General features: G+C 53.8%; 2 protein-coding genes across 6 annotated transcripts; one reads left to right on the top strand and one right to left on the bottom strand.

The window, feature by feature from the left end:
- Positions 1-343: 343 nt before the first annotated feature.
- On the top strand, positions 344-14,670 carry C23H14orf180 (chromosome 23 C14orf180 homolog). 5 transcript variants are annotated; one of them, XM_076921017.1, is made up of 5 exons: positions 344-453; positions 5,518-5,644; positions 7,725-7,854; positions 8,201-8,236; positions 8,677-14,670. In XM_076921017.1, exons 2-5 carry the CDS (start codon positions 5,534-5,536, stop codon positions 8,922-8,924), a joined length of 525 nt encoding a protein of 174 aa, XP_076777132.1. In that variant the 5' UTR covers positions 344-453; positions 5,518-5,533; the 3' UTR covers positions 8,925-14,670. The 5 variants fall into 5 exon arrangements, with proteins under 5 accessions (XP_076777132.1, XP_076777133.1, XP_076777134.1 ...); XM_076921018.1 differs by lacking the exon at positions 344-453 and adding an exon at positions 460-601; XM_076921019.1 differs by lacking the exon at positions 344-453 and adding an exon at positions 1,652-1,969.
- Tmem179 (transmembrane protein 179) lies at positions 12,674-22,975 on the bottom strand. The gene is made up of 4 exons (XM_076921015.1): positions 22,555-22,975; positions 15,603-15,740; positions 14,205-14,283; positions 12,674-12,853 (listed from the first exon to the last, which is right to left on the bottom strand). Exons 1-4 carry the CDS (start codon positions 22,857-22,859, stop codon positions 12,674-12,676), a joined length of 702 nt encoding a protein of 233 aa, XP_076777130.1. The 5' UTR covers positions 22,860-22,975.
- Between the last annotated feature and the right edge of the window lie 882 nt (positions 22,976-23,857).

Below are 23,857 nucleotides of genomic sequence, written 5' to 3'. Positions count from 1 at the left end.
TTCCCAGGGCAGGACGCCATATAAGGCATGAGGCTTCGGGGAGACTAGGAACCATCTCTAGCCCAAAGCTCTAGTGTAAAGCAGGATCAGGGACTGGACTCTGCCATCACCCCACGTCTCCACAGCCTCACACAGCGCTCTACTCTTCATTCCACAATGTAGCTTTTTCAAGAGGTTCGCAGCTCCGAAGCTAGCCTGGAATGAACAAATTGTGCCAAGTTGGGCAGGAATAGTGGAGCTGACCCATGTACAGGACTGGCCTACAGTCCAATGGTGCCCTGGGAGATGGTACCTCCCAGATCTGGAGCCAGTGGCCTATCTGCAGAATTGTTGCAGTTTCTGTCAAAGGGAGAGGCAGTCATAGCTCAGCCCTTGCTGTCTGTCATGCTCTGTGGTTCAGTACGAGGACCCTGATAGACAACACAGACCAACAATAACTGTTCTGCAGTCCAGGTAGGCGCCCCTTCAGAACGACTTCTGCGCCGGGCCTCCCTCTTGAGCACTGCTGACTGAAACCTACCAGTTCCATGCTGGACTGTGCCCCGCAGCCATCCTGCAAAGCATAGTTGCTTCTTTCTTCGTGGACCCAGGAGGCTGCCAAGTGAGTAAACCAGCTCTGGGGACCAGATCTGAGTGAGCGCCCCTCTTGGGATCAAGATTTCCAGTGACAGGTGCAGGTAAAGCAAGGAACCAAGTGGAGGACAGGTGGTCTGCATAGAGATCACACAAGTCACCATGGACGTGCTCGGGGGTGGCCACGACTCCCTTGCACAAGGTCTGAGGGGCCTCCCGAAGTGGGAACCATCTCGGATAAACTGCAGCAGCTGATAAAACCAGAACAAAATGTGCGCACTGGGAGTTGAGGAGAAGCTTAGGGTACTCCTCGGCTTTGGGAGGCTACGCCTGACCTAGGGTTGCAGTAGCCCTAAGCCCGTCCCCTGTCCAAAGCCAGGCCATCTTTGGGAGGAGCAGAGGAATGACCAGTTCAAATCATATGATGGAGGACTGGCCCCTGGCCACATAGAAAGTGCTACATCAGACAGAGCACAGAACCAGGGACTGCTGGGGGGGGGGATGGGGGCAGCACAGGCCTGAGTCAGCAAACCACAGTCAGACCTCCCTGCAAGGCATGTCTCATTAGGCTGACCTGCCCAGTAGCTGGTAGCTGGCAAATGACTCGCAGCCTACTGGGTTCACCTTAGTCTAGGTCCTGCTTAGGTCCACACTGTTCAGCTAAGGCTTCCGGGGCCTAGATCAATCCTGCTTCATTCCGAGGCTCCCCCTAACCTTATCGACACACCACCATCACTGCTACCACTGAGAGTCAGATGCAACCGGGCTGTGCAGATCCTACATCTCTCATGAACAAGGCCTGGTGGAGAGGGGCATGACGCCAGTGCCTGTTCCTGCTCCTGGGTCCCTGGCCAGGGGTGTGTGAGTAAAGCCAGCAGCCTAGTTGGGAGCCTTCCTGAGAACACTCCCTCTCACCTAAGTCAGGAATGTTTGGTATCTGGAGAACTCCCAGACTATTTCTGGCTGGAGCATGGAGATTAGGAACACCAGCCCTTCCAGGGACCCCCCCCCCCCCAGCCTGCAGGCTGCCTCCCAGGGAGGTTAGTGAGTGGGGGAGGGAGTGTCCACATCTTCCTGTTTCCTTTCCAGCTGGGAAGAGCAACAGCATACAGCAGCCTCTGCCTTCTCTTGCGCCCCTCTGGAGGCCTGTGGTCAAGCTGCTGAGGGGCCTAGGACTAGACTCTAGGGGGGTGGGGGCACTAGGCCCTGTGTACAGCAGCCCCCCTGTGGATCCAGCTGACTAGAGGCCAACAGGCTGCCAGCCTTCAAGGCTACTGAGGCCACTGCCCCCACGTCCGTCGCTGTAATGGAAACTTCTCAGCTGCTCTGTGTGCAACAGCTCGGGTTCCTGCCTCATATGGGGCTCTAAGAGGCAGCAGATCGCACGACAAGGCAGGTGGGCAAGCGCTCGCAGGACACAGGAGCCAGGTGGGGCTGGTCTTAGTGTGCATGTTGTGAGAGTGAGTGTGAGAGTGTGTTCGTGCGCGTGGACCCATGTGTCTGTGTGTGCATGTGCATATAAAGGAAACCCTATAGAGACCCTGGCTTCCCTCAAGGGTGTCTCCAGACAGCAAGACACTCAAGAAACCCAGTACTGATCAGACGTGGGGACACCCTGTCCCTCCAGGTCCCCAGCATAGAACAAATGTGAGGGGTGTGCAAGGGGCAGCCATGGCTGCCAAGCACAGTACCAGCCACTGGCCAGAGCTGAGGAAGGAAGGACCTTCCCTGTGTGAGGCTGGTAGGTGCTGAAATTACTCATATGCCAGCTGTTGTCCTTGGCACACTGCCCACCCCCAGAGACTTCCCAAGACACATCACAGACCGTGGAGGTACGTGACGAGGGAAGCAACAGGATCAAAGGTATAGCCAGGCTGATGAACAGGATGTGGCACCGGGGGTCAGGGGCAGGGCTTTGGACAGACCCTGGAAGACAGAATAGAAGCTAGACTCTAGAGGATCTTCAGGCTGGGGCTTTGGTGAGATGTGGGATCTAATAAAGAAACAGGAGCTCCGGAGTCCCCAGTTGAGGCCACCAGCGCTGACTTCCAGACAGAGCCCTCTCTCTGGGGCTGTCTGTGCTCCAGCTGTCCGTATGGACCATGCTCAGCTGTTTGGACTTGAGGGTGCAATATCCAAGCTTGGCTCTGACACCTGGCTGGTGGCATTCTTTACCTGGGTCTTTACTCTTGCTTACCCCTGGTCTTGAAGAATTGGGCCTTGACACTAAATGGGGGAGGGGGCTGGGGTGGGGGACAGCTGCTGGGTTGTTTCCCTGAGTGAAGGACACAGCCCTAGATGCCAGCCCCTCCCTAACCAGTGTGGTGTAGCCATGACCCGACACAGGCCCCAGGCTCCTGGAACTATTTTCCGCCCTTTATCACATATCTGTCACGAGCCAGCCTCTGAGCTGGCACTCGAGTTACGGCCTGTCCCTGCTGGGACCAAGGCCTCTGCTCTGGGGCTAGCGGAGGGGATACCAGCAGGCTTGCCTGTGTCCATGTGAGCCAGAGATGCATCTCTCTGGACCCTTGATGGGAGTGTAGAAGCCAGAAAGCTCTCTCTACTTGATGAGGCCACAGAAATAAAGATCCAAGACAGATACAACACACACACACACACACACACCACAGATAAACACATCACAGACTCAAACATACACACTACACACACACACTGCACACACACCAAATGTTCACATATTTACACTTGCACACCACATACACACATACCACACACCATATATACATACCACACATTTACACATGTATACCACATACACCTACTGCACACACATTCATACACACACACACATTCACGTTCACCACAGACTCATACACACACCACACACATTCACACACACACACACCCATGCACATACCACACACATTCATACACACCATGCACACCACACACATTCACACATGTATACACACACACACACAGAGTTCAGGAACATCCATGCATGTACAAACACAGATATGCTAACAGACATAAGCCACAGTTATATTTACATGCACACATGGGCTCTCCACAGGTTCACACTCACATGATACATGCTCACACAAACATGGGTTCTCATATGTCATACAATCCCATGTATGCACATTCAAATGTGCATAGCTACACACATATATATGTGCATATGTATATACATATATGTAAATATATATGTTGTTGTATGTGCGCAAACACACATGGGTCTAGAAAGATGGCTCAGTAGTTAAGAGACTTGTTGCTCTTGCAGAGGGCAAGGATTTTAGTTCCTAGCACCCGTGTGGTGGCTCACCACCATCCATAGGATGTGATACCCTTTTCTGATCTCAGTGCCATATGCACACACACGGCACACATACATACATGCATACATACGGCAAAAACTCACACACGTAAAATAAAGTAAGTTTTTAAACTGTTTTTAAAAACGCTCACACATTTCGTCTTACAATCTCTCAGCAGACCGTGGTCACAGAGGCCCACAGACTGAGGGCTAGCGGCAAGGCAAAAGTGTGGGAGGTGGTACCTTCCCGAGCGTGAGCCTGGAGCGTAAGCACCCCTTTCTCTTTCTGCTGCCTGTGGCCTGCCCCTTCTCTAGCCACTGCAATAAAACCTGATGCTGTGATGGGAGAATGTGCTCCCGTCTCAAGTGATTGAGTCATGCAAATGCATCCAGGCATTTGCATGACTCCATCCAGCAGTAAATTTGCATGACTCCATCCAGCAGTAAATACATCCTGCTGTATTTACTCCTGCTGAGCCAAAGACTGGCCGTTCTGTTATCCTCTATGGAAGACTGTATAAAGGCCACTGAGTTAACTTCAAAGCAGTCATTTCAGGGGAGACCTTCAGGGTGTCCTCTTTGGAGTTAGGGCAAGCACCTCACTCTTGTCTCATCTCGGTCTTCAAGGGCAAGGCCTGTGAAACGTCTAGGGAGGCAGAGCCGTGTCCCTTGAAACCAGCATTTGCCCCCATTTCAAGGGGGTAGTGATGCCCACTAAGAGCTCCAGGCCAGAGACCTGGGAGAGTCTAGGTCTGGGAGAAGGAAGACATTTTCCCCACAGTGTCCCTTCCGGCAGGAGAAAGAAGGTGACCACCCTGCCAGCAGCCCTGATCTCTATGTCTCTGCATACCAAGATGGTGGTCTCATGCCTGGCTCCCATGTCCAGGCTCCAAGCAGGGTCTGTACCCAGAACAGGACAGGAGGGATCAGAAGGCATGGCCGAAGCTATGGGAGATAATCACCCCAGTGGGCTGCTGTGGGGCTGAGCAGACACCACTTCACCCAAATGTAAGAGGGGAGAGAGATGGATTCAGAGATGGAGACGCAGAGAAAGGGAGATACAGACAGGGAGACAGAGGAAGAGAGCTATGCACATATGCAGAGATGGTCAGAGACATATAAGACCAGAGATATAGAGGGAAGGACAACAGAGACAAATGGGCTGGGCTATACTGTGCCCCGCCCCACCCCACCCAGCACAAAGGCCGACTAGAAGTAGCACACCTTCCAGAAGAGCCTCTGCTGCCATCTGCTCCCAGCGGCTCCACTGGGAGGCTTATCATATTGGCAGAAGTGTTTACTGCAGCCTTATCAACAATCTCAGAGCGCTTCAAACTCCTTCAATAAACTGCACCCTTCCTGAGCGGCCCATGACAGCGGGTGAGTGGCTGTAAATCTCAGGGCACCAGCCCGGAGGAATATTACACAGCCGTCAAAGGTGGTAATTATGAAGACTACACCTGCAGAGGAAATTGCTGATGGCAAGGCTTTAGAGCTGGCAGGGCACAGGATTTATCTGAGCTGTGAGCCCTACAAAGGGAAGCTGGTATCTACGGGTCTGTGAGAAAGATGCAGCCTGTCTTCCAGGGAGGAATTTTCTCGTCCTTTTATCTTTATCTCTGCGTGTATGGCTTGCCCAATAAATAACGTCTTTCTTATCATAGGACCATGTTCCAGTAAATGAGGTCTGCAGCTCGAGTCTCTCGCCCTAATTCCCACCCGCGGACACGCCATCCAACCAGAGAGAATGAGGGGACCACGTGGGGCTCACAGCCTCCCAGGACCCAGAGGGTAAGGCTATACAATAGCCTGAGACACTAGCTCTGGAGACATGGGCTGCTGTTGGGAGCAGGGAAAGAGGCAGGGGCCAGAGGGACAGATGGGATCCCTGTCCTTGCTCTCAAATTATCCCCTGTCCCTGGAACTCTGGGATATGGCCTAGAGCTGGGCAGGAGGCAGAGAAATGGTCCCATTTTGAAGGGTTTGGTTTTGGCAAGGCACCGGGTGTGGCGTAACACAGCCAGAGGCACAAGAGGATAACAGAGGGCAGGCTCTGTTCTGAACCAGGCCAGGGGCCACAGCATGGGACGGCAGGGATATGACAATCAGACTAACGAAATAGAAGGGACAGAGGAGGATGCTGGGTAGAAACGGGGATGGAGGAGAGCCATGGATATCCATGAAGCTGGTTAGCTTAGGGATGAGCTGTCAGCAATGAGAAGGGTGCAGACACAGCTGGTTAAGGCTGGTAACAGCTTAGTCCAGGAGTAAGCAAGAAGACAGGAGAGGGGAGAGATTCAAGGAGCAAGAGAGCGGTTCCAAGTCGGAGAGAGCCCAAACCTATGACACCGAGGCTCTGTTGACCCTAAGCTTGCTGCCAAGCCAAGAAAGAGGCAGTGATATACCAGGCTAACCTTAGCACAGACAGCCATGGGTGGAGCAGGGGAAACCGGAGGGAGCTAAGTTGTGCACAGTCCAGTACCCTGCCAGAGGCAGATTAAAAATGGCCCTGGCTTCCCTGTGCTTTGTCCCACCAACAGCCTGCTGTCCCAAGTTAGAGATGAAGACCTTGAGGTTCACAGGAGCTGCAGGTTCCAGGGTGACTGCAGTAGGGTAGGAAGGTAGCCCCCGGGCATGTAGTGTGTGAAGGCTGCCTTCCTCCACCTCTCAATCACCCTGAAGTGCTACCTAGGCGAAGAGAGGGAGAGATTCATAGAGGATAGACCCTAGCCTGCAGGCTGACTACAGCCATCACCCAGCTCTGGTTACTACCTTGGCCTGGGGCCCCACCGGAGGAAACTTACACACTCTGGTCCCTAAACCAAGGTCGCTTCCCTAAGTCCCAGCTTCCCCCTCGCAATCCCTCCTGGGGTCTGAGCAATAGCCTGGCATCTGGGCTAATGTATAGAAGTTGAGGGATGCAGAGAGGTACACTTCCTCTCAGAGGACCCAACAATCACTGGGGCTGCAAGGCCAGGTCTGAGTTGCCTGGCAACCCCTGTCCAAGGGACTGTGTCAGAGACTAAGTGTGTCTCAAGCCAAGCACACAGTACAGGGCAGTTGTCTGAGCTCTGTACCTGGTCCTTGCCATTCATATTCCCTGGCCACTAAGCTCTCTATGCCTGGGCCCTGCAGCCTCTGAACAGTATCCCCAGGGGTCAGTGTGGTTGTGTACAGGCTGCCTTCAGCCGCTGAGGTTATCTCCGGCATCCACAGTCTACAGCTGTCATCCCTCTGTGTGTAGATACCTTCCCTCAGAACCCCTGGGACTGGCAGGGGGACACAGCCTGGGATGAAGCACGGGTCTCCCAGGTACTGAGCTCACTCCAAACTGTCCAGGCTTCATTCTGTAGGAGCTTGGGAGGTTGATGGCTGGTCCTGAGGTCTCCGTGCTCCCCTCTGCTCCTCCACAGCAGGTCTGTAGTCACCCAGAGGCCTACGGTGGAACTGGGTTTACCTGAAGGTGGGGCTGGAAATGAAAAAGTGGAGGGGGTGGCGAGAGGAGACTGAAGCCAAGACAAGGTTCTGATCAAGGCTCCAAGTCTGGTAATAAGCACTGCGTTTACAAAGGGAAAGCCCACAGAACCCATCCTTTGTTTCAGCCGGAGTATGTTGCAGAGCAATGTTGGCACAGCAGCCAAACCAGCTAAGTTCTCATGGGAATTTACAACTGCAGCCAAGGCAGATGTCTCTGTCCAGGCCGATAAGGTCCGCGGTGGCAAGCGCTCAAGATGTGATCAGCCTGCTCAAGACTGGGGAGGCCACAGGGTCCTCTGTATTGAGCCCAGAGGACTCTGCAGACACCACAGCCCAGGATGCCAGTCTCAAGCAGGAAGGTCTGACCATCATCTGTTCCCCATTCCCACCCTAGGATGGTGACAGGAAGTGTCCTCCCTCTATCCTAAGACCCAGACGGCAAGAATGTGGATGCCACGGGGCTGAGCCACAGAGGACTTCAAGGCATGTGCGGTTCCGAGAGCCCCTGGAGGTGGCTGTCCACTGTAAGAGGGACCAGGGGCTTTGATGTGAGGGTCTGGGTGGGGTGGGTGGGCAGGTGCCCTTACAACTATGGCATCATCTGGGGCCATCTATTCCTTATTCTGTCTTCCCAGACAGAGTCCCAGTGAGCCTGTAAATGGGGTCATGGGGATGGGCCAAGGTCGGTGGGACAGCAGCCAACAGAGGAGAATATAGTTGTGGCCTCTCCAGCACTGCCCTCTAGGGAGAGGCCAGGTTCTGGGTATCTCATTTCCCAGGCCAGGCCAGCGATGCTGGTCTCAGTACCTTTGTACGGTGCTGTAGGAGAGCTTGTTTCCTGACTAAAACCGTCTGTGATCTCCTTCCCAGACATTGCCCGCAAGGAGACAACAGCCGCCATCAAAGGTGAGTTCTGAGGAGGAGCCCCCATCAGCCAACAGGTCCTGGGCCTCCACCTCTACAGGGCAGAACCAGACACAGCCTCAAGCACACCCCTGTCCCCACAGCCCAGACACTCTAGACCCTGACTCAGTCTCCCCTGACTGCCCTAGATGTGATCCCATCCTTCTGGGGCCGTGCCCCAGGTTCCTCACATGTGGGTGGGCAGAAGCACCTCTAAATGGTGCAATCTTCCTTAGGCAAGAGAGGACAAGAGTCCCTGTCCCATGGATTCCATGAGACTCACCCCAGGACCCTATCTGACCATCACCTTGATGGCCAACTACAAGTTGACAACTACAGCCAGACGACTCAAGTCTCCCTCCACATCAGCCCCACCAGCAGAGGGTGCACTTTGAAGGGTCTCACTGGGGGTGCTGTTGGACTGACTTGTCACCCTCCTACAGTCCCCAGCCGGCCAGCTTCCCATGGTGGCTCTCTGCTTCAGCCAGCATCCTGCAGTGGCTCCTTATTCCTGTGGCTGATTCTATGTGTTCTGCTTGGAGTGGTGTTGGGCCTGTACTGTGGTCAGGCCAAATATGTCGCAGCAGCCCTGGAGGGCCTCTGGGCTCAGTTCCTCATCCTAATCTTGCGCCTGTGGCATGTGGTCCTTGCCTGTTGGCACTGCCTCCTGCAGCTCCTGACACATGGCTGAATGGTGATTTCACCTCTGGAGAGCACTGGAGGTTGATGCTGTTGGGGGCCCAGAGTGGTTTTGGGGATTGTGCGTGCTGGGGTAGCCCAGGAACTAAGGCTAAACCAGGACAGAGCTCTGTTAGCCGTTCCTTGACAAACCCAGGAACTCCAAGAGGCTGCTGGACAGGTTTAGGTGGAAAAAGAGGGAGGCTCTGGTTTGGAGCTATAGGCATCTCCTACTCCAGTCAGCGCAGGCTGGGATCTTGGGATTTTAAGACTGAATCAGAGAAAGAACTTGACTGTTATGGCTGGGGATTCCTATGTTCCTGCCCAGTCCTCCGTCTTGGGAGCCATAGCTTGGATGTTACCATACATAGCTCTTTGAGGGTGAGCATCCCCTGCCTCTGAGGGATGTTTGGGAAGGCAAGCCCCAATCTTCTGCTGCTATGAGGGCTGGGCCCAGCTTTTGCTACACCATCAGGAGATAGGGTGCCTCCCTCTGCAGTTCATGAAGCCCGTGAGAATCGTGGTCCTTCTCTCTGAGCCCCAGATCTGAATTCCTCCTCTTAATGCCAAGATCTGTGAGGGGTCACTGTGGTGTGGGAACAGAGTCCATCTCTGAACACAGTTGCTCTCAGAACAAGGGTGGCACCAAGATCCTACTTCCAGGGTCACACACAAGCCCACAGATCTGCCCACCAGCTGCAGGACTTGTGAGTCTCCTGAACTTCTGGTAAACACAGTTCTGTTACTCATGTTGAAAGGCAAAGGGAAGCAAGCACATAGCAACAGCTTCAGGACATCCTAGATCTGCCTGGAGGGGGAGCCCTGAGCACAGGAGGGAGACCCAGTCGGACACCAGGAGGATCCACCAGGGGACCCTGCACCACCCTGGAACAAACAAATGAGCAAGGTTTGGCAGCCAGGGTGAGATTTGGGGTTGTCTTCTTAAGGCGCCCCTCTACTTAAGTAGGCAGATGGAGATCCCATATTAAAATCCCTGCAGCCTCCTCAACTTCGGAACTATTACAAAATGAGCAGAGTGAGACACTTGTTGAGGAATCCCCCTAGGTCCAAACACATTAGTCTAGGTACCAGAACACACCCCTACCCTTCCACCCACTCTCCCCCACAGCCCATAGGTCCCTGTCATTCTCAGGAAGTTGGGGGTACCCGCCATGCCTCCAGGACCGCATCCTCCCCAGCAAGACATGCCAAGATTCCCAGATCGCTGAGGTGCAGTCTGTCCCTCTCTGGCCTTCAAATGCCCCATAGAGTGGTCTCCAGATACAAAATTTGGGGGCACAGTAGGGGAGAGTCCAACGGAGAGAAACCCTGCTTCTAGAAGCGGTCTAATAAGGAAAACCTGCGAAGCCACTCACCAGGATTGGCCCTCATCATGGTCAATGTTGCCTGCACCAGTCCATCTACCCCAGGACCTGTTCCCTCTCATCCTATCCTGGTCAAAGATAGGCTCGCTATTGGCTTGTATTCCGGATATAGAAACAGATGCTTAGAGGTGAGATGACAGACCCCCAGACCACCCTTCCATCCCTGCTTCTGAGGGTGGATGCCCTTCAGGAGGGGGATTGGTCACCCCATGTTTGACAACGGAGAGCCAGGGCTTCCCACCTCATAGCCAGCATTTGCTACAAAGGCCACAGAAAACGTGTGCCCCGCTCGTCCTGTAAGGGCCACAAAACTGCCCCAGCTAGTTCTGGGTTTTGCTTTTCTTTGTTTCATTTTTACAGTGTAAACCCAGCACAGCTAGGCAAAGAGTCTGCCACTGCTGCATCCTCCAGCTTTATTTTTGTCTTAGAATAAATGTTCAAAGACATACACAGAGATATATGTGCCCCCAGAGGTGTCACCAAAACCCATCCTCATGCCCGGGGTGGGGTGTGTGGGAATGGTGGGGGTAGCTCCTTACAATGCACAGGCATGAAGGACCACCCCATGGGCCCTGGAATCAAACAGACTGTTTAAGTCCTAAACAAACAGCTAAAGCCTGCGGGCCAGTGGGGAGTGGGTGGGGACCGGAGGTGGGGGTCTGGAGCGGACTGGCTGGCTAACAAAGACACAGACATCTCATCCACACAGCATCTCGGATGTTTCGTTTTTATTTTATTTTGACTTGAGAATCAGACACATGAAGGATCACCAGGAAGACTGAAACCAGGGCTTCCCTGGAGCAGGCTGGAAAGGAGCAGAGGCATCTTGCAGGCAACCTGGGGACTGCTCTGCAGCCTGTCTGCCTCTTGCCATCCCTCCCATAAGACCCCTCTTGGACAGACACCCCTGACCATGGCTATAGCCAACAGGTCCTGCCAACAGTCCTAGGCCAGGAGCCCTTCCCCAGGAGTCCCTGGTACGTCAACATCTGGGCCACAGGTCTAGGCATGTATAGGTGAATGAAGGTTTCTAGACTGGACCAGATCCCAAACAAACTCTCCAGAATCCACAACAGACAGCTGCCAAGGGCAGGCCCACACCTGAGGCAGATCCTAGTCCCAGAGGCCCCATCCAGCCTCTTGTTCCTTCGGGTCCTAGATGGCTACAGCCTCAGTAAGGACGTGGGGCAGATGAGAGAGCCAATCCTGGAATGACAGAGGAGGAGTCTCAAGGCTAGACAGTGTCCCCCATGTCCCATATATCAGGGCTTGTGTGAGGGTCTGGAGAAGAGACCACAGTTTGGAGACCTCGAAATGCTCCTCCAGCACCCAGATCCTCTGCAGGGAGCTCAGCCAGGCACAGCAAAGCCCTCAGAGAAGGCTGGAGTGTCAGTCAGCCTGACCCTGACCTCCCCAGATAGGTACCCCCTTGCGAAAGCACCCTCACCATCCTTGCTGGCTTCAAATTTTAGAGCCCAACTCTCTCTCTCTCTCTCTCTCTCTCTCTCTCTCTCTCTCTCTCTCTCTCACACACACACACACACGCACACGCACACACGCGTACACGCACACGCGCACGTGCACACACACACGTTCCTCACAGTGAGCCTGGAAGCTAATGCCTTCCACCTGGAAACACACCAGCCACTGGTGGACACTGGACTTGGACACAGGTCAGGATCACCTTGCTTGAAAATAGGGGACAGCATTGGAGCAAAACTTCAGACTAGAACCAGGAACAGTGAATGCACTCACAGAGATTCAGAGGCTGGGCCTCTTCTGCCACTCGGGCCACGCCCTTGCAATAAAGAGAACCATGCCACGTAGAAAGTCTGAAGAGGAGGAGGGTGGGACTCTCTCACTACAGCCAAGCAGCCCCAGATGTCCTCTCAGAGCAGGGGACAGAGCCCAGCCCAGAGTTCCACATTCTGACCAGGATCCTCCCCCTTCTGCCTTCTCCTGGGGACCTTGGCCGAATGCTGTGGGATGGGAGGATGGCCCCTTATGGGAGGGGCAGGGACTTGAGTGTGCTGGAGCCTGTGGTGCAAAGGCTGCTAACCTGGCATTGTCACCTCGGTTCTGCAGTCACACTCCCATCCACACACATGCACACATACATGCACTTATATGGGCAAATGACCACATGAGAGGAGAATGCATCACACCAACCAAGGCCAGGACTGGAAGCCAGAAGCTACCCCTTCCCCAAGTCTCTGGGTCTCTTCCCCATCACTGTCAGGATCTCCACGGGAACTTGGGTGCTCTGCTCACAGTGGGTAGGGCCAAGAGACATATTCAGAGCTGTGTTGGCCAGCCTGGTGGGTCCCCAGGCCCCCCCTCATGCAGGCCTCAGGAAAGGGGGCCACCTTTGCATGGCCTAGATGACAGCACTCTTCTCCCCCTGGAAGGAGGTGCGGGAGGCTGGCCTGGCCAGCAGAAGCTCCTTCTCATGAACCAGGCTGTCCAACAGGTCCTCCTGGCGGTAGTTGTGATAAACCTTCAGGAATGCCAGAGTGGTGATCGCCAGCCAGGCCAGCCAGGAGGCCCAGAGTCCAAACTGCATGGAAGGCAGAGCAGTGTCAGGGGGGTGTGGCTTGCCCAGGATGCTCAGTCCCCACCTCCCCACCTCCTCACCTCCTCCCTCTAGCTCTGCAGGAAAGGGAAGGGAAAACTGAGGCAGGAGGAGGCTGCAGGGACCTAAGAGCCCATGCACACCCACATTTGGCCTGTTCTCTGCAGTGATCCTTATGATCTATCTGTGCAGAGGCTTGAGGTACTCGGCCATTCTCACCTGAGCTGGTGCGATTCCTTGAGGAGGAGCAGGACCTGGGCAGAGCTCCCCTCCCACCATAACTCTGGGCTCTAAGGAATGCCTATAGATCAAGGAGCCCCTATAGTCGGGGGAATAAATTGACCTTTATCTGCTGTTTCCAAACAGCTGAAGGAGAAACAATATAATCAGCTCCAGGTCTGCACTGCATCAAACCAATTCTCATTTGAGCGTGCTGGTCCGCAGACTGTTCGTGCCACAGTCTAATTGGTCCAAGTTAGTTCTAAAGCATCTTAAGCTAAAGTTGGCGTGAAGGTCTCTTTGACCGTTTCAGCTCATCCCTGCAAAGAACTTTTGGACTTCCAAGGGTGTTGGCAGTGACAAGAATCACCTCAGCTAGCATTTGACAAACCAGAGCCTCCAGAAGCCAGCATGGAGCATGGACGGGTGCCATGGAGGATGAATGCCACAGGCAGTATGGGAAGGGACAGGTGTCCATGCCCCACCTAAGTGCCCCTAGCCTGTACCACCTCTGATTGGGGCACAGATGCAAAGTCGAGGGACAGGAAAATCCTAAAGCTTTCCCAGGGCGTTTGAGGTTCCCAAAGTCACATGCAAGGTAGAGCAAGGTGAGCTGGGTTCTCCCTAGGACAGACCCCTCATTTTACCCTCAGACAAGGCAGCAAGTGGCTCAGGGACCTTCCAACATTCCCTGAATGGAACTAGACCAGAATCTGTCCCACCAGCAACCACGGATTCAAGACCCCATTTCCATCACTTCTTGCCGCCCCCTCACTCCCTCCTCTTCCCTCCCAGTCACCCAGCACTCTCTCTGGCTCCTGAGCTCACTTCTCAGTCTGCCCTTGTCTTCTCTTGTCTCCTGCCTCCCCTTTCTGCCACCCTCCCCCGACCCCGCACGCCCCCAACACACAAGTCCTGTTCAGAAACTCCGCTCTCCCACCCTCCCCTAGGAAATCTCCTCCTGCTTTCACAGCCTAGACCTCCCCGGCATGGTCTCACCATATCTGAGTCTGTTTCCTTGCCTGGGATCAGGTGTCTGTTCTATCTGTCAAGGTCTCACCCCATCCCTAACACAGCCAGAGACAGACCCCGCCTACCTGCCCGAGACCCCGCCTACCTGGGCGATAGCAAACTGATGGTAGAAGGCAGAGTTGTCCACGTTCAGCTCCAAGTCCGTTTCCTGGAACTCCTCACAGCTAAAATGCATGAAGCCAAGAGGCTGGTGACTTCTGAGCCCCCGAATCCCCGAATCCCCGAGCCCCCAAGCCCCCGAGCCCCCGAGCCCCCGAGTCCCCGAGCCCCCGAGCCTGAGTCAAAAGGCAGCAGAGCATCAGGCTAGGAAGCAGAGAATACTTCCCCTAAACAGTGAGCGGTGTCTTAGATCAACCTGACACAAGCTAAAGTCATGAGAGGAGGGAACCTCAATTGAGAAAATGCTTCCATAAGACTAGGCTGCAGCCGGGCGGTGGTGGCGCACGCCTTTAATCCCAGCACTTGGGAGGCAGAAGCAGGTGGATTTCTGAGTTCGAGGCCAGCCTGGTCTACAGAGTGAGTTCCAGGACAGCCAGGGCTACACAGAGAAACCCTGTCTCGAAAAACAAAAAAAAAAAAAAAAAAAAAAAAAAAAAAGACTAGGCTGCAGACAAGCTTACAATGTAAGACGATTGGTGGAAATAGCCCAGCCCATTGTGGGCGGGGCCACCTGGCTGGTTGAGGAGAAAGCCAATAAGCAGCACCCTTCCAGCGGCCTCTGCATCAGGTCCTGCCTCCAGGTTCTTGCGGTTCCTGCCCTGGTTGAGTTCATGTCTTGACTTTCTTTGATGACGAACTGTGACACTGAAGCATAAGCTGAATAAACCCTTTCCTCCCAAGCTGCTTTGGTCATGGTGTTTCATTGCAGCAATCATAACCCTAAGACAGAGGGGGCATCTGTCCAAAGGGACAGATGGAATTCCACTGGGGATCAGCTTTGACCCCTCACTGGGTAGAGCAAGACAGGCTTCAAAGAAGAGGAGCTGCAGACCTTTCCAACTGAGCACAAGGGCCAGCCTCAGCTATCTTGTTACTTACTGTCTGTCTGGCACTCAGGGTCATGTGCTGCTCTGTCTAGTCAGACCTTCAGTTCTCAGTCTGAGTCTGAGATGATGCCCGTGAGGCACACTGCACAGTGGCCCTGCATAAGTGTCACGGGGACACCACGAGGGCAGCCTCTACTCACCAACTGCAAACTAACCTCACTGCCACAGTGGTGTTAGCTTCAGAGGGAGCTGAGGCTAGCAAGGGAGCCAGGCAGTGTTAACTAGAGTCCCACCTGGTGCCTCTTGGCTCACCTTCCATGAGTGATGCTGTAGGCTACTAGACCAAAGAGGTGCCTGACATTGAGTGGGCGGGTCTTAAGGACAAGGCAACAGGGGTGGGGGTGGGGAGCACAGGTGGGATTCAGGAAGAAAAACATCTTGGGACCCAGGTAAGGGGTGGGTCTTGTATGTGGCTGATGAGACAGGGCGAGACATACCTGTGGGGTGTGGAGCCCTTCTCAGTGATGGTGTCACACCACATGGTGAAGCCCACACTCACGATGGTGCTGGCAATGAAGACCAGGAAGACCACAAAGGCACTGACCAGGAGGTTCAGGAAGGCGTAGAAGAAGGAGCTGCAGTGGAGTCAAGAGATCGAAGCTGAGGGAGCCACCCAAGGTCTTTCCCCAAATAGCTCCCTTTGAAACAGGGATGGGAGATGTCCAGGTTGTCTGGTGAGCACCTGGGGCCCTGATGGGACTGAATGGAGCTCAAAGGGCTGCTTCCGTCTCCTCTGCTGCCGGCCCTGAAACTGCTCCAATGTTGAGCAGCCATCTTGTTCTCTCATAGACTGGAAGTTGGGGATTTCACCATTGATGTACTGGAGAATCAGGGCCAAGTCAAGAACTCAAGATCATGATTCCAGAAGCCTAGGAGCCAGCGTATACAGTGAAACCACAAGGCGCCCTTCTAAGACCACTTACTCACTTAGTCCCCCCATGTCACAGCTAGGAACTGTGTGCCCTCAAATACATAGATTGAAACCCCAAACTCCACGGTGTGAGCACCAGGCCCTCTAAGCCCTACATAGAGAAGGGTGCAAGCAAGATGAGAAGACCCCTCTCTCTTACCCTCTGCTGCCTGACTCTAAGTCACACATTGCCCTAGCCCCACTTTCCTACCCAGAGAAAGAGGGCATGTGGGAGACCCCATCCCACCACAGTCTCCAGGGTCACCAAACTGTGGGAGGTCCATAGCAGGGAGCAGAGCAGCCAGTGAAAGACTCGGCTCCCCTCCAGCCTGTGGTGGGTTGGATACCAGGTGCTCAGATACTAAACGTAGTGACGAAAGTGGATTCACAGTGAGCAGCTGATAGACAGGCCTTAAAAACAAACAGTGATCGCTGGGACCTAACAGCCACCTGCCTGGCTGGTGGACTTCTTCACCTACGCATTCATTCCACAAGCCTTCCTGACCCTACGGCAGCCCTGTGCTGAGCACAGAGGGAGGGCCAAGGAATAGGAACAGTGTAACCCTGACGCTCAAGGTGAATAAGCTAAGAGTACCTCAGATCACCTCTGCCCAACTCGCCACAAGCAATACCCAGCTGTCCCGGGATCACACGGGGCTGCCTGTGAAGCCACAGAGCCTTGGTGACCATCAGCTGACATGGGTAGTCACAGCATGACGGGCAGTCGAGGAGTGGTACCCTGCTGTAGCTACACAACCCCAGGGGCTGTGGGATGCCTCCCCTGCCTGTGAGTAGCTATGTGCACTGCCTACTTACCCTGAGTTCATGCTCTATGCCTGTCCCTGGCCCCACACAGACCTCACAGCAGTTCTTGGCCCTGCCCACCTGACACCTACACTGGTTTTCCCTTTAGCTCCCCTCTGTCCTTACCCAGGAACCTGATATCCACTGTTCTTATGTGGACAGAGCAGGGACTTGGTGCCTTCCTCTTCCAGTATGGACAAAGGCAAGGACCTGGTGCACTTTGCTCCAGATAAGGACAGGGAAATAGAAGAGAGGACATATCCCTGGGCATATCCCAGGGACTGCCTCAGGCTAGCATGTCCCTTCTGATCCTCCCCACAGGATCCCTAGGTCCCCTGACCAGGAGTGGTGTCAAGGACGCTGTGGTCCCGTGGTGGTTAGTTATTCTGTAGCTTGACCAAATCTAGGACCATCAGGGAAGAGGGAATCTCAGTTGAGAAGACACCTCCACCAAACTGGCCTGCGGGCCAATATGAGAGGCATTTTCTTGATCGATGATTGATATGAGGAGCCCAACCGGCTCTGGACAGCCCACCCCTGGGCAGGTGATCCTGGGTTGTATAAAAACGCAGACTGAGCAAATCCCAGGGAACAACCCCGGTAAGTGGTGTTCCTCCATGGCCTCTGCTGCAGTCTCTGCCACCATGCTCTGGCCTTGGGTTCTGGCTTCCCATCATGATGGACGAGCTAAACGCTGTAAAATGAAACCTGCCCATCTGAACCTCACTTTCTCCCTCTGAGCCCTGTTCTAAGAACCCCTCCCATGGATCACTGAGAAAACAAGGAAGGCTTATGTGGGTGATGTCCTGTAAATACATCGAGCCCATGTATCCTGGAGTGCTCACCGACCACCCCATACTGTCACAGGACTGACCTGGACTGAGAAGGGCCCACTGGCCTCCCAGCCCCTCAGTGAGCTCACCTGCAGCTGTAAATAGGTAAGACACTGATATATGCTCACCCAGAGCCCACTCTGTGTTGTCCCCACCAAGGAAAACAGGGTGATCAAAGACAGCCACAGCCAGTCCCCGAGGGAACAGGGCTGTCCGGGCACAGGAACCCCTCGCAGGACAGCTGAGAACTGAGAATTTTGGACAGAACCCCCTGTAGGGGATATCTGTCCCTCCCTCTGCTGGACAGCCTCCTGCAATCTTTCCAAGGTCCCTGTCCAGCAGTGTCCTCAGAGCCTGACATTCCCTGACAACATCCCAACTGTTACTTCCCACTGCTGGTCATGGTTCAGACAGCAGAGTGAGACCAACCACAATCCAGCATGACATCCTGTCCTTCTCTGAGGGGCTAGGGCAGCGTTCTGAGATCTCTAGACAACGCAGGTCATGCACACTTTGCAGCATCTGGCCAGAATACCTTCAGAGGAGGGAGTCCTGGTAGCCTACACCCTGAAGTGAGGCTGACACTGCAGATCTGAGGTACAGAAGCTCTGGTCCTAGCTGAAAGCCCACTAGGCTGGGTCACCACCAGGCAGAAGTCTCCAGTCTCCAGTTCTTGATTTGTTAATGTTGTTTTGTTTTGTTTGTTTGTCTCTGTTTGTTTGGTTGGTTGGTTGGATTTTTGTTTGTTTATTTGTTTGATCTTTTGGTTTTGCTTTTTTAATGTAATATGCTGGGCCTTCCAGACCCCGAAGAACTTGATGTGCCCAAAGCCACACCTGGATCCTGCTTCCTGGTTTTAGAATGCCACCCTTCCCTGTCCCTGAACACACATTCCAAGAACAGGCCGACACAGGAGAGTGGATGGAAAGGCACAGCACACACAGGGTTAACCCATCTTCCTCTCACTGCATCTCAGGGTGCCCAGCCTTGGATGTGCTGTCTCCATGGCGACAGCTATCCTGGGAAGCCCTGGGAGCAATTTGAAGGCTGAGCGACAGGTGTGAGCAGGCAGATGGGTTATGCTAAGCCAGTGTTCACTATTCAGTCAGTCCCTCACTCACAGACTGCTAACCAACCCCAGCCCAAAGAGCAGCTCTTGAGCAGAGCCCTAGGCATACAGCTCACCCAGGCCCTCCCATCTCCCTGAGGGATGTCCCTCAAACTATAGGTCCCAGGGATCATTCACTGAAATGGTACACCCGCCTCTACAATGTTTTCTGGACTCACTCTGCCTCTCTGCACCTCTATGCCTCAGCAGCCAGAGCCTGTTTAGCATGGCAAACAAGCCCTATATAAGGAAGAGATGGTTCCTCTGCCACAGTATATGGCCCATATGTTCAGCACCAACCAAGAGAGTCCATGAAGAGGCTACAGGGTAGCACTGTGCCCCAGGACTGATGGGAAGGCACCTCAGTGACCTCTGGGGTTGGCACCTAATCTCAGAATCAGAGAATGCCTGGATAGTAGCCAGATAAGCCCTGTAAGTTCCGGGACTGGCAAGCCTGCTATCCTCCACAGAGTGGATATCCAGTGACCCTGCAAGGCCTTGTCTACCACATGAGCTCACTGTAAATGCCTGCTCTGCCCCTTTGAGACTCCCGAGTCCCCTCTGATGGACTGACACTTGCTCACTTGGCCTCTGACTGGTAACTGTGCTGGAATCAGTGTTTTCCATAGGACACCTTACCCGTTGCTGGCCTCTGCAGACCCAACCATCCCAGGAGGGACTGAAGGACTGACTCACCTCTTGGCCAGGTCATGAGTCAACAGTCAAAGTGGGGCCAGCTGTACAGCCATGGAATTGCCAACCTCATGATCAGATACTTTTCTGTCCTTCTCCATTGTGTGATGACTTGTACACTCCAGGCTCCATGCTTGGCCTGCAAACATGGACTAAGGTATGCCTGCACTGGCCTCATGCCCCTGAGTGTGATGGGTATCTGCGGCCTAGGGTGGCTCAGCAGAGCTGTGTCCCAGTCCCACAACGTGGGCTCTGGTAAGCACTGACAGCATAGTTGGCTGACTGTCACTTGTATCATACAGGGGACAGGGTGAAAGACAGCAGCCAGGCAGCCACATGGCCCTTGCCAATAATGCCTGGTAGCCGAGCAAGATTATATATGTCAGATGTCCCTGGAGAAGACAAGGCCAGACATGGTCATGTACTAGTCTATAGAAGCCTGAGCAGAGGCTATGTGTGGTTAGAAACGGGAGCATCAAGAACTGAAGCATGGGATAAGAGACCCCAGTTGTTCCACAAGAGAGGGTGTCCAGACCTGGCCTCTAGTGTGGACTCAAGACCATGCTAGATCTCCTCCAAGTGTTATGTTGTGTCAAGTCACCTACAATCTCCTAAACCCTGCCACAGGCCTTGGCTGAGTATGTGATGGAAGGCGTCTGCCTCTCTGCACCTCTATGCCTCGGCAGCCAGAGCCCCTTTAGCTTGGCAGATATGCCCTATATAGGTAGTACATCAGTCAGCCTGAACCTTTCCTCAGGAGGGCAAGCACATCAGAGGAGCCCTGGGTAGCTGGAAACTCAGGCCTCGTGATGCTGGTACGGCCTGGGTCCGCAGCGTGATTTGTGCAGAACAGTCTAGCCTATGTAAGCAAGATCACCACCCGCAAGCTCAGGGGCTCTTCATGGTCCCATCTGGTGTCCCAGCCTCTGGGTCCCATATACAGACCACACACCTGGGTCCTGCCTAGAGAGTTTCTCTTGGGTCTATCTGGCTAGACCATGTCCACCATGAGGCTGTCTCTCTTGCAGGAAAGCTCAGAAGGCCAGAGGAGTCAAATCATGCTATCTTCCTACTGACCACTGCCATGACACCTGTCTCAGGCTGCTCCCTCCCGCCACAATCTGCACACAGTGAGGTGACTCCCGGTTTGGGGACACGAGCTCTCGAATTCATCTGAACAATGAAAGACTGAGTGTCAAGGAAGCCTCCTGAAGATGGACGAGACTCTTTCCTACAGCTGAGATAAACTCAGCCTAGAAATAACCTCATCCTCCCAGCCAAAAGCTCGGTCCACATAATCTGGAGGCTCTTAGGACCAGCCCTGGCTTCCGATAGACTCCCATGGACACCTTACCACAGTGAGTTGAACTGTATCTCATCAGAGTCACATCCAAGCCCTAACCTTGCTACCTGTGGACATGGTTGCCTGATCTTCTCTCAGTAACAGCAGGGTCAGAAACTGGCAAGAGGCTATTCAAGGACAGAGGCAGAGACTGGAACCCACAGGAGCCTGGGGCCAGCAGGACTAGAGAGGAAAGACCTTCTCTAGTTCTAACTCTAAGGAGACGTTGATTCCGGACTCTCGGCCTCAAGTATGGTGAGAATGTTAACTGTTTCAAGTTCCTCGTCTGTGGTACTGGCGAGAATCCCCTTCACCCAGCCTTCTGCATCCTTACGTTCTCAGAGCCTCGTGTTCATCCCCCACCTCCTTGCAAGGGGCGAGGAGCTACTAAAACCATGGATGGGGTGAGACACAGGTTGGGGAGGACTGGATATGGGAATTCCTTCTCTATTGCAGGAGCACTGTCACTCCAGGACCCAGGAAGCCTCGGCCAGGGAGAGACTGGGCCCTTGGTTGTTACTGGCTGAGGACACCATGTGACCATATTCCACTGGCTTCAGCCAGGTGACAAAGCAGGAAAAGGTGAAGAAACTCTGGAGCTACAGGGAACACAAAGCAAATCCTACTGACCTACCACACACACACATAGTATACACACACATAGACACACACAGTATACACACAGACACAGACACACACACATAGACACACACACAGTATACACATACATAGACACAACACACATAGAGACACAGACACGCATGGTATACATACACACATAGACTCACACACACAGTATACACACACACAGACACACACCCACACAGTATACACACACATAGAGACACACACCCACACAGTATACACACACATAGAGACACACACACAGTATACACACACATAGACACACACCCACACAGTATACACACACATAGAGACACACACACAGTATACACACACATAGACTCACACACACAAAGTACACACAGAGAGAGACACAGAGACACACACACAGTATACATACACATAGACACACACATACACACACACACAGAAAGGCACACACAGAGGCACAGAGACACAGACGGACAGACAGACAGACAGACAGACACACACACACACACACACACACACACACACACACACACACACACACTGTACATGCCTACAGCCAAGCCCTGAGTGCTAGGGGTGAGCTGAAGGAGCTCTCCAGACATCCCTTGGAATCTTTGCCCAAGAGGGGAAGCAAGAATAGAAGACTACCTGCTCCTTCCAAAGTGTAGTCCCTTCCCCCACCCGCAGGAAAGGGGTGCAGGCCCAAGACTGCTGTAAATGGTCCCAGGTCCCAAGGAGTGTGGCCTAGCTAGCTGAGCCAGAGAGCCCAGGCATACAGCCATGACAGTGCAACATCTGTGCTCCAAGGGGTCAGGTCTGGGAACCCGGAGTGATGCTCACTCGGGAAACAGAAAGAGGTCACGTGGGTCGGACAGGCAGCCTTATAGCCCCTGAGCCTGTGTGTAAACAAAGGGCAAGTCTGCTTAGAAGTGATGAGGCAGAGAGTGTTGACACTTGCAGGCCTCTGCAGGAGAGGTGGAGGGACTCACGGGCCCGGAGAGGTGGGCCTGATGCCTGATGGGTTCCAGGAGCCGTATGAGTGTTGCATCTGTTTGCGCTGGGCTGCTGAAAGGCCTAAACTTACCCCTCGTGTCCCTTGCAGAGGAAGAAGAGCGTGCGCCATGCGTGCGCAGCGGCCAGCAGCAGTGACAGGAGGCTGGCGAGCAGGCTGAAGCGGCAGGCAGCCGGTGGGCCCCACTCCTGCACCGTGAAGCGCTCCCGCCCCTGCATCGTCAGGTTGGCACTCAGCCACATACCCTCGGTAAAGAGTAGGCAGCGGCCACGAAAGTCGTGGCCGTTCTCGGACAATGGCACCACCACCACGAAGCTGAACAAGAAAGCCAGAAAGTAACAGACGCACTGCGCGAAGAGGAAATTGTTGAGCGCCATGGTGGTGCCAATATGAGAGGAGCCCACCGACCGGGGATGCGACCGCTCCGGGAGCCGGGCCGCAAGTCTCGGGCACCGCGCAGGCCTGGCCCGAGTCGCGTGGGAGGCTGCGCAGTGACGGCGCCCGCGGGTCTCTCGCGTTGCGCGCAGACGCGTGCGCACCGGCCGAGCGTGGGGCGCGCCTGCGGTCAGCACCGCGGACAGCTCCCGCAGCAGCAGGGTCTGTAGACTGGCTGGGCACTACACTACCAGACAAGGCCAGACAGACTGCATTGATGGACATGCACCATGGGAACCTGGCAGGGGTCATGAGCATTACTAAGTCAGCTTAGGGAAACCCCGACTCTGTCAGTAAGGTTACCAGCAGCTAAAAGCAAAGGAGGAATACGATGGAGACCAAGCTGCAGTTCAGACTCCTTTGCCAAGGCCTTTGTCTTCAAAGAGAATGGAAGAAGGAGGCAGAGAGTCAGGTCAGTGGGCCTGAGGATAGAAAGGAGGAAGGGCTCAAGTTTTCCTAGGTGAGAGAACAGACTTGTGATCTGTTTGTGCTCCGAGAACCACGCCCTCAACCTCACAGTAGGGCCCTCCCGTCTCGGTTTGTAAGATAAATAATGGTTGCCCTGGGCACCTCATTAGGACCTCTTTGCTGTGATGGAGCTGCTAGTGCATTAATTAATAGAATTAATGACTTTTCTAGTTTCCCTTAACACCAAGTAACTGTTAGTCCAATTCCCAGAATGAGCACACCCTAGAGCCTTGCTTCTGGATATACAGCAGCTTTTTTTTTTTTTTTTTTTTTTTTTTTTGCTACAGGCACTAAAAATTCCTTTTGTTTTATTGTCAAAGTAATATGCACTTGTTTTTTTTAATTACAATGAGGAATATGTGTGATACAAAGACACCAAATTTCTTCCCTCCTTCCTGTCACATCATCACCACTGACGCCTATCCAGACATTTTGCACATAAGTGCACACAATTTATAAAAATGCTTCACAC

This window comes from Arvicanthis niloticus, chromosome 23, assembly GCF_011762505.2.
Source record: "Arvicanthis niloticus isolate mArvNil1 chromosome 23, mArvNil1.pat.X, whole genome shotgun sequence".
NCBI lineage: Eukaryota > Metazoa > Chordata > Mammalia > Rodentia > Muridae > Arvicanthis > Arvicanthis niloticus.
This window is presented reverse-complemented; position numbering and strand designations above follow the sequence as displayed.